We start from the raw sequence: 15460 nt of genomic DNA on the forward strand, positions 1-15460 counted from the left end.
CCTAAAAAAAAAAAAACAACCTTGAGCAATGAAATGTCAACAGTTGAACAGGTTTTATTATATACACAATAAAAGAGTCACTTTGTCAATCAAATGACAGGTTTGGGTAACCAAGAGGAGTAATGCAAAGACAGCCTAACATGCCTACATGTTAATAACTCTCGACAACTTCTGGACTCTGTTGAGCAGCAAGTCGCCCTTCTTGATAGTTTCCTGGTATTGCCAGTTCTTGCTATCAGGTCTGCAAAAGAAAAGCAGAACATTTAGAGTTCTGTGTCTGGTTATGGAATAACTTAACACAAGTATTGAGGTTTCAATAACTGTAGCATTACCTGTTGGTTTCCACAATCTCATTCACTTTATCAATTTTACAATGGAGACGGCCTGCAGCTATGAAACGGGACAGTTCCCTGTGAAAAGAAAAGATTAGCTGCAACAAAAATCACTGCTAGGAATGGGTCACTGTTTGGACAACTGCACTTATTCACTTGTCTAAGTAAACACTGTTTCACAGTGAAACACGTAAACCTTACAGGTTCTGATTTATTGAGCTGTGTTTCTGTATGTTTTTCTCTTCACAGTACCTTAAACAACATTTGGCCTTTTTCTCAAGTTAACATCCTGATGCTTCAAAAAATGACAATCCACATAAAAAGATGCTGATCTGACTGACCTAGTTACAGAAAAAAATGATCCAACAAAATCCTGAGAGAACCACTGCTACAATTTCTGCAGTTCTGTCTTGATTCCACTAGTATGAAATTAATATTTCAGACAGGAGGGGCACAGCACATAAACACGGTGGAATGAAACTCACTGGTCAATGAACTCTGTGCTGACACCAAAGGCCTCAGCCATGTAGCCCAGGGTGAGGGATCGGTAGGACTCTAGCAGCTGGCTGTAGGCCTGGATCCTCATCTCCCTCACATAGTAGCGATAGTGTGGGGCGAAGAGCCAGTCCTTCTTCATCTCCTGCTCCACCATGGCTGTGACACAGAGTTACAGAATCATTATTGAAGTGTCATACAGTAGCACAGAAACCACATAACTACCCTGAAATAGCATCTTATATTGTTCAGAAGTTGTCAATTTTTTTTCCAAATAATAAAAAAAGGCCTCCTTACCCAAAGACTGGAAGAAGACAGAGTAACGGCACTCGTAGAGTGAGAAAAGATACTGGCGGACAGAAGGCAGACTGTGCAGCACCTCCAAGATTTCTGCTCCCTTTATTACCTACAGAGAAATATTTAAGGCAAAGTAAACTTTATTGATGCCTCACCTGGGAAATTTCTAAATGTGTGGCAGAATCGTTTGTGCTCTTAGTCTCCTACCTTTTCACGGAGGTCAGGCCTTTTGAGGGCGATCATGCAGACGTAAACGGTGTAAGTAACAAATGTCTTGTAGTCCATGAGCTCATAGGAGGTGAACGTGGAGACCGTGTCGAGGAAAAGCTCAGCAGCTTGTTTGAAGTCTCTGATGGCCACACAGTACAGGCCCTGGTAAACCTTCAGGCGATTCCTCCTGTCCCAGTCTCCTCCCTCCTCAATAAGGCTGTGCAGAAAAGAGAGTCACAAACAAATGAGCGTTGAACAGATTAGAAAGATATTTTGCAAAAGAAGACACCAGGATGTTTACCTCTTGGCTTTCTCCGAGTTGCGTGTGATGAGGTCGCTATCCATGTAGAAGAGGCCGATCCTCAGCAGGTAGAAGACGATGTCTAATCTGTGACCCAGAGCCACTGTCTTGTCGTAGGTCTTTCGGAAGGCTGTCAGAGCGCCCTCCTGTGGATTCATGAAACAAAGACCGACAATGTCAATCAATCTGCTACTACTCTGATTAGTGGACAAACAACATAGGTGGTCAACTGTGGTCATTTTATGTAATGACAACTGCAATAGATCTAACATACAAATGATCACTTTCATTATTTTAATTTGAACTGATTCTATATTGCTTTAGGAGGAAACTGCCAACAACTGTATTATAATATTTGCTCACTTAGTAATAATGACAGAAGAACCATGACTTATCTGCTATCAAAAACACAGAGTGGAGTTCATACAAATCAGCAAAAAACATTTGCTGTAAAATGTTTGAGATGTGGCTATCAGATGATTAAAGTGGACTTATGGCAGTCTAACCACAGCAAGTATGCCTGAATCACAGAGTATACACTGAGTGATGAAAAGAAACAACCCCAAAAGCTTCAGTCTACATAAATAATGTGAAATTACAGAATTATTCATATTATTAGAATTCCACCATTTGCAAACAAATTGCATTATTTCAAATTGCAATTTCAACATGAAATTGAATAATTTTATCACCCCACTGAGAGATCATACCTTGTCTCCAATTCTGATGAGATATTCAGCTTTGGCCATCATGGCATCTCGGATCTCGCTCTCTCCCAGGTTCTTCTCTGCATCCTCCAGCACATCATCCAAACGCTTCAGCTCCTCCTCGTTGGCCTTCTTCATCTTACTCAGCAGGTCACTATCCAGCTGCCACTTCAGCTCCTTACACAGACCCTCATAATAAGGTGCCATATCTAAAGCATAAAAAAATACTGAATTACACATCTGTACTCAGATCTAACAAACAGCTGTTACAGCTCATGCTTATCACCCTGGAGAGGACTAAATTCATCAGAAGCAGTTTCATTGCAAAGCGTTCGTTTGTTTTCACACGTGGAAATTGACATGATGTTGTAGTGCATAACAGAAAACACTGACAAGTACAACATGTAAAGATAGATAAAACATGAAAAAAAGCAAGTGTTGCAAGTCAAAAAAGAAACAAGTGTAGCAAATCAAAACCTAGACAAACTAATGCAGACATTTATAAGGGTACTTAGAATGAATTTCTCCTGAAGATTGTAAAATAAAGCAACGACTGTTTCTCCTCTTATATACTTTACCTTATATGAATAAAGTTAATCATGCACATTTAAGAGCGCATGAGTTGACGAAACAGCCCTTTATGAGCTAGTTAGCTAGTTGACGTTTGCTAATGGCGTTAGCTAGCAAGCTAATGCCCGTTTTAATGTTAAGTGTGTGTAACTTTTTCAAATTTTTTTGGAGCATTTACGTGACAATTATGCACTCAAAGCATCACTTACCTTACTACCCACATACGAAACGTGTGTGTAAAATAAAAAAAATACTCGGGATAACGTTACTAAGTGAACTGCTAACTCACTGTTAGCTTTGATTGCGTCCATGAGCTCCGTCTTCACTTTGGCATCCTGTCGGTGTCCGTCCATGGTGAGCAGAAACTTCAGCTGTGCTATTCTCAGGTCGGGGTTCTTGGGCAGACCCTCTTCCTCCAGATTCTCCAGCGGCATTTTGAGCCGAAAATATACGAGCAAATACACAAACTGGGGTCTGTCTTTGTGTAGCCTATGTCAGCTACTCGCCGTTACCAGCTAGTCTACGATGACTACGGAAAACACTGGACGGTTGTTTCCGCCAAGTCGACTGTCAGACACCGGAGAAAAAGAGCAGAGACGTTTAGTCAGCAGCTCGCCGATACCGCCCTCTGCTGGACAGGAGGAAGTGCACCACTGCTGAACGTAAAGCAATATTATGAGTCTGCAGTAGAGAAGGCAAATACTACCTTCTGTCCAAGTAGTTATAGTTATATAGTTATATATTGGTTCAGCACAGATAATTAGGGTCCGAGCACCGACGGTCCCAAGGTACCGATGGTGCTGAAGGACCCTATTGAAACCCTAAGGTTTATTTTTCTTCTTCACTCTTTTCCCGTCTTTTCAAACTCCACTTTGGTGGCCTAAACATACCCCAAAACGCGTCAAACTTCGCATGCACATCAGGACTGACGAAAAAATTGATATTTTATGGGAGTTGCACACGTGTGGCAAAATGGCTCTATAGCATCCCCTGTAAAATTGAAAAAGTGGTCATTAGGCCAACTGTCACGACATTTCATCTACAGCCACAATATTTGGGGGTCATATGCAGCACATCAAGACACACGAAAAAGTCAAACACGGCCACGCCCTAAACCCAACAGAAGGTTGGCCATCTTGAATTAGCTGTAAATTTTTTCTGATTAATAATTCATCGGGGGTAAGTCTGAGAGACCTTAAACTTGGCCAGTATATGTAACAGTCCTTCCTGATGAAAAGTTATCAAAATACTCCGTGGGCCCAGCATCAACCAGAACTCTGCTCTGTGCTCCAATGCGTTTGCTACCGAGAGATTAGTAATTGCCTTCCTCCATCTTTCCAGCAATAAATCATCCACTGCTGCCTTTGGTCCCTCTGGACTCCGCTGTCTGTTCTCAGACCACTGAAGGGAAAGAAATTAATGGAAAGTGCCTCACAAAGCCTCGCCATTCTTATCCATTTCGGCTGTGTCTCTCACAGACTGAGCTCAAAGGGATTGGGACATTTTTTGGAGGCTTCTTTGGGGAACGTGTTGTGACTCTGTGAAGAACCACGTGCTGGGAGGGTTTGATCAAAGTACTGGGTTGTAACATTTAATGCAGAAGGCCGGATTGTTCATTTGACCCAACCAGTGAGAAATGAACTCCCTCGCTAGGTTAAATATTATCCACACCCTGAGCTATTTACTATCTCATTTTCTTTCTATAAATGCATATTTGATCATTTTACTGTTGTATGCTTAATCATACAAATACATACTATACAAAAGAAACCACTGCAAATATGTATTTAATGACATTTTAATTTGTGCCAAAACAGTTGCATGCATGAATAAAAATTGAAAGTATCTATGTATGTATGTATGTATGTATGTATGTATGTATGTATGTATGTATGTATGTATGTATATATGTATATATATATATATATATATATATATATATATATATATATATATATGACCTGACTGTATAGTAATTTGTAATCAAAAGGACCATCTGATGGTGAGATGAGAGTAAACAAAAGAGTAAATTATCTTAAACTATGGGCATAAATATTCATCAAAAAACAAGGACCGAACAGACTCAATCAGACAAAATCATGGATTTTACTAAACTTTCAGCATCAGCTTCAGCAGTAAGTTTTGTCACATACCTAGAATTTAATTTCAAAATGAGTAAATTATTATTTTTTTTGCATTAATGAATCTAAGATATTTCTCACTACTAACAGTTCACATTTACATATCACAGTTGTTTTGGTTTTTTTAATTTTACTTCTGCCTTCAAAACTCCAGCACACTGCTGAACCTTCTGTCGTGAATAAAGGTTTGCACAACACGCAGTTGTCTGGATTTTATGGTAAGTTTTTATGAATATTTTAGCTATACTCTGCATTTCACTGTAAGAATACAATCTGGAGCCATTGTGGTGATGATGGAGGAGTCAGCGGCTTTAATTCTGTGATATTGTTTGCTGATAGTCACTGTCTGCACTCTTTCCAAATTTGACAATTAAAGGTGTGGCTTTATGGTTCATCTGCAGTATGCAGCCATCTCTTGTGGTGTAATGCTATGAAGGAGACATGGAGTTTTCACTGGTTTGAAAAAAAATATTTACTGGAGTCAAAACTAGCAACAAGCAGAAGAAAGTTTGAGAAAGTCTAACATGTAAATGCAAACTGTTAAAAGTAGAACATCCTGCAGAATATATCTATTCATGTTGGTGAAAGGAGTAGAAGGTAGAAAGTTAGTAACTAAGGTTATCCTGCAAAAAATGTGTTTTTAAAAAAATGCTAGGTCATTATAAAAACTGCACAATTACAAGAAATTCTAATTGATCGATTACGGAATTTCATTTTAGGTTCTTGAGTTTGCTGCTGAAGCTGACGGACAGCTTTGTATGCGGAGAAGTAAACTGACTCACTGACATCTGCAGCTTTCACAATTTACAAAGAAAATTCATTTATAACCTTCAGGAGACTGTTCATAATATTTAATTTAAGCAACTTATTATTTGACTATGTGTTAAATAAAATGAAACAATGCTCTTGTCTGATTGAGTCTGTTTCTTTAAGCGGCCTACTGATGTCGTACATCAAAGTGCAACATTCAAAAAGGTTGCAGATATGTGGCATTTACAGGTCAATGGTCAAACCACTGAAGACTAATCTCTTTGCATCAAAGTTGTATTGGCTGTTTTAAAAAAGCAAATAAAAAACATAAAATAATCAATTTCCCCTTATCACAATTTATTCAAAATGTAAGTTAAGCATTCATATTAGCTTATTAAATTCTGCACTCCAAGTGATGTCCAAAACTCTGAGTGCAAAATTTGGATCCAGACAGTTTGAAGGTGGTAAGTAATTCAATTTAATGGGTCAGCATAATGTGATCAGGTCAACACCTTGGGCTCTTGGTCGGGTTCTTTGAGCCAGTCCTGAGTCGTTTTTGCAGTGTGGTGGGATGCCTTGTCCTGCTGGTGGGAGCTGTTGCCATGGGGCGCTGTGTTGGTTCTGCAGCAGTGTTTATTTGGGTGGCACATGTCGAAGCAATGGTTAAATCCTTGCCCGCGAGTCCTTCTTAGCTGCATTTGGCTCATTGACTCGATTCCTGGCTATGATGATATATATTTAAATCTTTGCTGGTCTTCTCTTCCTTATCATGAGTCAGCAGCTGTTAAAAGCCACGGGGTCTTCAGTACTAAACACCTTCTGCCCACTCTTCAAGGATGTGAGCTGTGATTGGCAGGATTTTGGTCAGGCTGATCATCCTGTACTGATCATTCTGTACTGGGCCTTGTTAATACTTAAAAAACGAAATAACTAAACTATTACTTTGATAAAACATTGTAAATATCATACTTTTGCAAACCAGTGATTATTTCTATGGTTTATATTGTGCTTAAATACCAAAAAATGGCAGAAATTACACCAACAAATACATTAAAAAGGTCAATGACAGACTCATTGAATAAGAAATTTAATCCTATGCAGTAGTGTTACATTATAAAGTACAATAAATGGTCATAAATATGCCAAGACATTCATACAAGCACACTAATGCTGAAGGTCAAATCCATGAAACCCCAAGCGGTCACATATGATTATATATTACCATCTTTAAGTTTGCTTTGCTGAAAATCTAAAACTACATGCGGATGCTGGTGTGACTCAGCAATCAAAGTCAGCTGGATGAGGTTGATTGTCCACCACAGTAAAGTCAGTCCACCTGACAGATGAGTGACTCACACAGGGGAAGATTTTGTCATTGTGACAGGGAGGATTGTCAGTTACTTCATTTCCAGTCTAAAAAGTTAATGATAACCAGCCTGAAATACTAACAGAGTACATGAAGTCTGGACATATGCACTGTAAGGTCCATGCAGTAGAGAGAAAATGGGAACTTTGCTTCAACAGTTGGTAGGCTTTCACTGATTTCTACTGAATTTCTTCCATACAAGTCCGTATAGTTGTTTTATGTATGTATGTGTAAGCGCTGAAAGGGCGGTTTGAGTATTATGTAATTCATGTTTGTGCCAAAATCGAATGCAGAAAAGATTAATTTATCTCTAAATTTCTGAATTTATGCTTTTAGTTCTAATGAGCTTTTATAACAGCAAATCTGGAGAAAAACATGAAGCGTTGTTTTGGGCCAGCAAGTTGTTTTGCAGTTTGTTAGAACTCGGTGAGACATTTTAACCACAGTTTCAGCTGAGTCATAGCACCTTGTCAGTTACTGTGTTTTATTTTAAACTCTTCCTCGCGCACAAAATTCAGTTCTCAATAATTAAAAAGAAATGCAGATTTTAAATTTGTTTTTAATTGATTATAATCAACACAGAATTCTTGGATCTTCTCCTAATCATGTTAACAGTATTTGTTTCCAGTATAATCATCCTGCAGTAGGAGAATAAGAAAGTATTTTTGTTTATTTATTTTTGTGTTATTTTTATTTGAAAAGTAACTAATCAACTTTGCATACTGTAAGTTGACGTGAATATACTTGTATGATCTCCTACATATATTTGTGTTGCGGGTATGGATTAGGTTACATTTACACTGGATCCACTGATGAAGTCATTCAACTGGCAGTTTTATTACAGGAAAAGATTTCAGTTTCTTTTATTTTAAAGAAGAATAATTCTTTCTGCATAATTTGGGCTTTGGTGAAAACCTCAAAATCCGGGACTTTTTTTCTGTTGTTACAATTAAGGTGTAAAGTGACTTTCTGCCTGAACACTACTGTCTGTGAATGGGTCTGTAGGCTGTTCTTTAAAACTTTGATTTTTTTGTTGTTTGTTTTTCCATACAAGCCTTCAGTTACTTATTTAAATTTTTTTTTCTATGTTTTCTCCCACATTGGAAAATTCGTTCTCAATGAAAGTGCAAACATTTGTTTTTTAAAAGTTCCACTGCTGGATATAAGATGTCTCCTACTCCACTGAAAGTCCATCCTCAGTGTTCAGAATTAGCTTCCAAATGTCTGATCTCAGAGAAATGTTGTATTTTAAATGTAGGCTGGATTGTAAAACTATGAGTTGAATTATGAAATGATTTATAACACAAAACATCTGATTGGTGAATCCTATTTCTGCTCTTCACTCTGATCTTTAGACTAGTGGCAATGTTCTGCTCCTCATTGTTGTTTTGGGAATTGGAGGAAACTTCCATCTTGGCTACCACGTAACTGGACTGAGTTCTCCCTCACCAGTGAGACATCACTTTTCCTTTAATCCTTCACTTTCATGTCATTATTTTATTTTTTGTCCCTAAATTTACACTACAAGCTGAAAAATGAAACTGTCTCTACAGTACATCCAGAGCTTCATCAACAGCACCTGGTACGACAGATATGAAGAGCTTCCATCTCCACACATGGTCACAATGATCTGGTCTCTTGTCGTCTCCATGCTTTCTTTCGGGGGAGTCTTTGGTGCTTTTAGTGTCAAATTTATTACAAGCAGGCTGGGAAGGTGAGTATGAAACTATTACTATTATAGTGCTTAGTCATATGATCTTTAAAACCAGAAGTGATGTGTGCTCCTTCATCAGAAAAAAGGCGATGATCTGCAACAACTTTATTGCCATGATTGCAGCAGGGATCATGCTGACAAGTAAATGGGCCAAATCATTTGAAATGATTATTATGGCAAGGATCCTGTACGGCTACTCAGCAGGTAAACTACCGTATTCTGCACACTGCTCTTGAACACATCATGTTTTTTATTCGTCTCACTCATCACGCATACCTTCAATGACCTGCAGGTTTGGGAGCGAGCCTCCATTTAATGTATCTCATGGAGATTTCACCCAGAAAGATAAGAGGCATGGTGACTCTGACCGCAGCGACTTTTGGCTCACTTGGCAAACTGTCTGCACAGTTGTTTGGATTAAGGTAGGCACTTCAGACAACAGCTGAGGATGAAATAAAGAAGAGTGTACAAAAAGCCCAGTGCCAGGAAGAACATTAAAGTGCAACTATTCACAGCAACATAGCAATTAAATACCAAATTAAACTTCACCACAACTTTCCATTTTTGTCTTTTCAGTGAGGTTCTAGGTCGTGAAGACCAGTGGAACATTGTCCTCTTTGTCCCTGCATGTTTCTCATTGGTTCCGATAATGGTGTTGCCTTTTCTTCCTGAGTCTCCCAGATATCTTTTCATAGAGAAAGGTGATGACAAGGAATGCAAAAAAGGTTGGTGTAATTCCCCAAATTCATGCAATACCTGAGTAAATGGCCTTTCTAAGTTTGTGTATCAAACAACACTGTCAGCTGAACTGAATGTCAATGAAAAAGTGTGCTACCTTTATCTGTACTAACAATATTTGAATGATTGATCTCTTAAATGGGAGTTAAATACTGAACTTATCTAGGATTTTAGAAGTGTCAGAACTTCAAGCAACTTATACAGTATGCAACAGAAGTGAGTAGACTCCTGTAAAACATCTCCTTAATGTTAAATGATTCAGAATTGAATTACATCTTAATGCATTATTTCAACAGGAGAGTATTTTCTCTTATGAAAAAATCAAAAACAGATACTTTAGAAAGAGTATATTAAAAAATACAGGCTCTAAAGTTTGAACTCAGCACAACAAAAGTGAATACAAATGTGATCATTGAAGCAAGAGTGAATACAATTAGCCTAACTGCATTAACATGGTTATAAAAAGACCCGTGAAAACCAGAATGATCTCAGTTTTTGGCCTATGGGTTGTGTCTGTATGTTTGTGTTGTGGCTATACATGGAAAAGGATTTCCAGAGCAACTGTAAAAACAAAAAATAGATAAAAAATAAGGGATACAGAATAGTCAGGATAATTAGGAAATACAGGATGAGCCACACCAAAACTAATTACAGCCACAGTGGCGGGTAACTTAAAATTTATGGACAGAAAACTGCTTTTATGAACTAGCTCTGAAAAACCGCTGGGTACGACAGACAGTCCACAGGGGTTACCAATAAAAATAGATTTTTTTTGTGACACCTCAGGCAGTGTAAAGGACAATGCATAACATCAACCTGTAAAGATGGCGTCCAAGAAAAAATAAAAGATCATTGCTTGTATTTCAGTAAGATTAAACTTTGGTAAATAACATGAAAAGAAGCCTGCTGGATATTAGGAGCACATTCTTTGAACATAAGAAAAAGAAAAATTTGTTCAGCTCATCTGGGCTCCAGCATGTTTGCTGTGAACTTGACCAGAACTGCCACAGTGAATGCATAGTCTTGACAGTGAAGCATGGAGATTGGAGTGTGATGATACAGCGCTGCATGAGTGCAAAAGGAGATGACGGTTACTGATTGCACCATAGATGCCTGTGGATAAACCAAAATGCTGGCAGACAAGAGGACTCCCAGTGTGCAGAAGCTTGGCATAAAAGGAATACACCAGCATGATTATGATCTAAGGCACATTGTCAAAATCACACAAGAGTTTCTAAGCAACGTAGAAACTATGACCTGGCCAAGAATGTCGTCTGACTTGAATCCATGACTTTGGTATAGCACCGAGTTCCTGCTGTTGGGTACTTGAGCAAACAGTGAAAATTTCCAGGTCTTTTGTTTCTTTCTTCATTCTAGCTCTCCAGAGTCTGTGGGGCCAAGGTGACTACAAACAAGAGATGGATGAGATGCTGATTGAGCAGGCGGCCATCGAAGCAGCTCCACCTAAAAACCCTCTGCAGCTGCTAAGGGACAGAACTGTCCGATGGCAGCTCATCTCCATGTCCACCATCTACTGCTGCAACCAGCTGTCAGGCATGCCTGTGGTGAGGATGAGCTTCAATTCGGTCATCTACAAAATAAAGCCTTTGTTTTTTTTAGTATAATTTAGATTTCATGAACTATGCTACAAAATGATACAACTTTATGGTACCTACTGATCTTGAAATTAATTGTACCTCCTTAAGCAGTTGTGTTAAAGAGGTGGACACACACAAACAATTACACTTATGACTTGTCATGCATAACAATAAACATATGCAAACAATGACCACTATAACCTCAAGAAATTTAAATGCACTTTTCTTTTTTCCCAGATCAGTACCTTTTCTTTTGACATCTTCCTGAATGCAGGTATTCCAAAAGATAAGATCCGTTACATGACTGTTGGTCTTGGAATAGCTGAAATCATCACCTCCATCTCCAGTGTGAGTAATTCCCTCAGTCTATCCCAGATCTTTTCTGTATTTATTGTTGCTGTTCAACTTCTCCAGCAGCGGACCATCTGTTTATTAAAACTAATGCTAGCACATGTTTCAAAATTCTATCATTGTTTTCGACCTTCCTCCCTGCCAGAGTCTTCTGATTGAGCACATAGGAAGGAGGCCGTTGTTTTTTGGGGGTTACGGCACCATGTCTGTCATCTGGGTGTTGGTCACTGTCACACTCAACCTGAAGGTAAACTTTGAGTATATTTCATGCCTGCTGAAAGAGTCAAAAGTCAAAATATTCATTAGAGAGAAAAATAATCCCATTTTTAAGGTTTTTTATTACACATACAGATGCTGAAAATATATCATTGTCATTGCTAATGCATTATGTTTTATTGTTGTAGCTGTAGGGCTGCACAGTGGTGTGGTGGTTAGCACTTTCTCCTTGCAGCAAGAACATCCCTGACTCAAATCCCGGCCTGGGCTTGGGATCTTTCTGCATGGATTTTGCATGTTCTCCCTGTGCATGCGTGGGTTTTCTCCGGGTACTCCGGCTTCCTCCCACAGTCTAAAAATATGCTGAGGTTAATTGGTTACTCTAAATTGCCCGTAGGTGTGAATGTGAGTATGATTGTTTGTCTGTATATGTAGCCCTGTGACAGACTGGCGACCTGTCCAGGGTGTCCCCTGCCTTCACCCGAGTCAGCTGGGATAGGCTCCAGCACCCCCACGACCCTATTGAGGATAAAGAGGTGTATAAAGAATGGATGGATGGATGTTGTAGAGTAGAATGAGACGGGTAGCTGTACGAGAACTATGAAAATTTCAAAGAATTCTGCGCTAAACATTATATTATATTTTACAACTTGATTGTATGTTTTGTGTTAAAATTCTTAGATTGTACATTACTAGCTATAGCTGCCAAATGAATACAGTGAAACAAACCGTAAGTATGACGCAGCATGAAAGGGAAGTACAAATACCCCACGAAATGAAACATTTTTTTGTTTCGGAATAAAGACAAAAAAAACACAGAAAACTTATCCCATAAGCAAAAAAACAAAACAAAACAAAATACTAGATAAATTGGCAGATAAATGAGTAAAAATGCTTCTGTGGTGCCATTAAATATAAAACAATATTGCCAACAAAAGTAAAGCTGACATTTTCGCATATAGTTGAAATGTTTAAACATTTTGACTGCAGCAGCACCCAAAGGAAGCAACTTCAGCAAGTTGCTTTTCAAACCAAATAGGAAAATGTAATAAAATTAAACTGTCATTCATGCAGGATCCAAGCTACTGGGTTCCATACATCACTGCTGCTTTGATCACTCTCTTCATCATCTCCTTTGGTGGAGGACCTGGTATGTACTTGACACTTTACATAAATAGCTGGGTGTTACAAAATGAAAATTCAGTACATTTTGGATGGAAATAGATGTGACAAGATGTTTGTGTGCATTGAATCCATTTAATCCCCTGCATCCTCTCTCTGGTTCACCCAGGAGCAGCTACCGGTACGCTCAACACTGAGCTCTTCGTCCAGTCTGACCGACCGGCAGCATTTGTCCTTGTAATGATGCTGCGCTGGTCTACAGCAATAATACAGGGCCTAACCTTTCCATTCCTTATTGTGAGTGCAACCAACGTGAAAATAAGCAACACATTACAGCATCCCCAAAAATGTGTCATATTGTACTATTGAAAACCTAAAGCTCATACATGTGTTTTATTCTCCATTTCCTCTCTCAGACTGCTCTCACCACATACAGCTTTACCCTGTTCGCCTGTGTGTGCCTGCTGGGTTCTCTTTACGCCTTCTTCATTCTGCCTGAGACGAAAGGAAAGACCCTACTGGAAATCTCAGAGGAGTTTAAAGCTATTACTGTCTGTGGGAAATCCTTCTTAGAGAAGAAGACAACAGAGACCGAGTTATGAGACACACTGTTGTAAATAACATGAGAAGAACGGTTTAATTGAATCTGGAAAACGCACAACAAATGAGAGATCACATAATAATGAATTGTAGTACATCATCCACCATTGAACCTGTTTCATTTGTCATACCATTTTATCAGGATTTTGTTATTTCTGTTCCATTTCTGCCATTCTTAGTACATTGTTGTTCCATAGCGGATTATTTTTCAGTTAACACATAAAAACTAAATAAACAGATAATACTAACTAGAAAATGACAATTTATATCTAGTAGTCCAGGACGCTCCAGATTTCAATTTGAATTGAAAGAACAGGGAGCGTCTTTAAAGCCACTAGAATAACAGCTACACATCTGTATTGTCCACAACTGCTGTCAGTGTGTTCATCCTAAAGAGAAAATGATCAAGATTTTATGCCTTCACCTCCTTCTCTTTGTGGTACTTTCAAACTTGAAGTGTTTACTTTTAAATCATAATTTACCTTCAGGGTAGAAAATACACATCTTATAAAACATAAATGAGAATAAAGTTAAGTTGTAAGAAACGTATATTTTGTTGACCTCCACCTTTCCACCAATAAATCACCGACTGCTCCATTTGGTCCCTCTGGAGTCTGCTGTCTGCTCTTGGACCACTGAAATTAATAGAGACTGCACCGAAGACCTCAAAGCGTCACAGATCGCCATTCTTTGTATGAAAATTTGTACTTTTATCCTGGTAGGTCAGTCAATCTCGTAAAGGTAGAACCTTTGAACCTTTTGAATCTCTTAAAGTCTAGTGTGATTTTGTTTATTATTTTGTTGTAGACGTCATTCCTAATTTAATTTACACTTTAAAATTTGGAATGTAAAAGGTATGAATGGGCAAATCAAAAGAGCAAGGATATTTTCCTCCTTGAAAAAGTTTAATGCATAAATAAGATTTTTACATGGAACACATTTAAATCGGGTAGATCAAGTTTAGGCTTAGGAAACACTGGATTGGTCAGAGTTTTAATTCTAATTGCAATGCTAAGGCACAATTAGGACCATAGTCTGTATCCCAATCTCAGGACACTAGAACGCAAATCTCGTTCCGAAATCGCGCGAGAGCTCGTGCCAAAAGTTTCGATTTCGAAACGAGATTTGCGTTCTAGCGTCCTGAGATTTGGATACAGACCACAACAAAGAGCGATCGCCAGGTAATGTGGAGGTTTTCGTTCACTTCTCATCTCTAGTATGTTGTGGGACACTCATTGATACTATCTGAGCTGGTCAGTGTGGGGGAAAAGCACGTTAGGGCGGACTTTGACGTGGGGGGGCCAGCTGCCCCATACTTTTCGCTAGCCGAGCTGCTAGCTGAGCTGCTAAGCTGCCTGCCTGGCTAAATACTGGAGCTATGTCGAAAATTCATTTCTCCGTCACTCACATGTATGAAATTACATATGGAAACAGACCCCAGGTTGAAAAAAACCGAAGTTCCCCTTTAACCCTTGTATGGTGTTCGGGTCTGTGGGACCCGTTTTCATTTTTATATCAAAGAAAAATAATACGCTAAATTTTTATTTCAAACTCAGATTCACTGGCCTTGGCTCATTTTCTGTGAAGAACATATATCACAACACATTTTCAATGACAACACACCGTACACCCCCCCTACGCATTTATGTTACATACAGGGTATATTTCTGCCCTGCAACTCCTGCACAGCTTTGCAGCATTGCTGCAAAATTCAAGCACTAACACCTGCTCTCCAGGAGCATCAAAAACCAGAGATCATCGTGGATTACAATGTCTCAAAAGGAGGTGTGGACAACATGGATAAGCTGGTGACTGATTACAGCTGCAAAAGGAGAACCCTACGCTGGCCACTGGTGATATTCTTTTACATGTTAGACATATCAGCATACAATGCCTTTGTCATCTGGATGGCACTGAACCCAGAGTGGAGCAGAGGGAAGCTCCAGAGGAGG

General features: G+C 38.9%; 2 protein-coding genes across 2 annotated transcripts; one reads left to right on the forward strand and one right to left on the reverse strand.

Moving 5' to 3' along the window:
- Positions 1-36: 36 nt before the first annotated feature.
- Positions 37-3475, reverse strand: psmd6 (proteasome 26S subunit, non-ATPase 6). The gene is made up of 8 exons (XM_022201625.2): positions 3202-3475; positions 2346-2551; positions 1636-1781; positions 1332-1551; positions 1125-1233; positions 818-986; positions 333-410; positions 37-241 (listed from the first exon to the last, which is right to left on the reverse strand). The coding sequence occupies exons 1-8, from the start codon at positions 3344-3346 to the stop codon at positions 145-147; spliced, it is 1170 nt and encodes a 389-aa protein (XP_022057317.1). The 5' UTR covers positions 3347-3475; the 3' UTR covers positions 37-144.
- Positions 3476-7274: 3799 nt separating this feature from the next.
- Positions 7275-13765, forward strand: slc2a9l1 (solute carrier family 2 member 9, like 1). The gene is made up of 12 exons (XM_022201613.2): positions 7275-7330; positions 8525-8620; positions 8723-8883; positions 8963-9087; positions 9176-9305; positions 9460-9608; positions 10999-11186; positions 11457-11567; positions 11716-11817; positions 12861-12936; positions 13078-13205; positions 13325-13765. The coding sequence occupies exons 1-12, from the start codon at positions 7307-7309 to the stop codon at positions 13508-13510; spliced, it is 1476 nt and encodes a 491-aa protein (XP_022057305.2). The 5' UTR covers positions 7275-7306; the 3' UTR covers positions 13511-13765.
- The last annotated feature ends 1695 nt before the right edge of the window (positions 13766-15460 follow it).

The sequence above is a fragment of the Acanthochromis polyacanthus genome, chromosome 5 (assembly GCF_021347895.1).
Source record: "Acanthochromis polyacanthus isolate Apoly-LR-REF ecotype Palm Island chromosome 5, KAUST_Apoly_ChrSc, whole genome shotgun sequence".
NCBI classification, from domain to species: domain Eukaryota; kingdom Metazoa; phylum Chordata; class Actinopteri; family Pomacentridae; genus Acanthochromis; species Acanthochromis polyacanthus.

Excerpts from the sequence above, each read along its gene's own strand:
- psmd6 (XM_022201625.2), bottom strand. The coding sequence starts at position 3,346 with ATGCCGCTGGAGAATCTGGAGGAAGAGGGTCTGCCCAAGAACCCCGAC. Across the intron at positions 1,782-2,345 it reads TCATCAGAATTGGAGACAAG|GAGGGCGCTCTGACAGCCTT; the intron begins GTATGATCTCTC and ends ATGAATCCACAG. Across the intron at positions 987-1,124 it reads TGTCTTCTTCCAGTCTTTGG|CCATGGTGGAGCAGGAGATG; the intron begins GTAAGGAGGCCT and ends TCTGTGTCACAG.
- slc2a9l1 (XM_022201613.2), top strand. The coding sequence starts at position 7,307 with ATGGGAACTTTGCTTCAACAGTTG. Across the intron at positions 9,609-10,998 it reads TGACAAGGAATGCAAAAAAG|CTCTCCAGAGTCTGTGGGGC; the intron begins GTTGGTGTAATT and ends TCTTCATTCTAG. Across the intron at positions 12,937-13,077 it reads CTCCTTTGGTGGAGGACCTG|GAGCAGCTACCGGTACGCTC; the intron begins GTATGTACTTGA and ends TGGTTCACCCAG.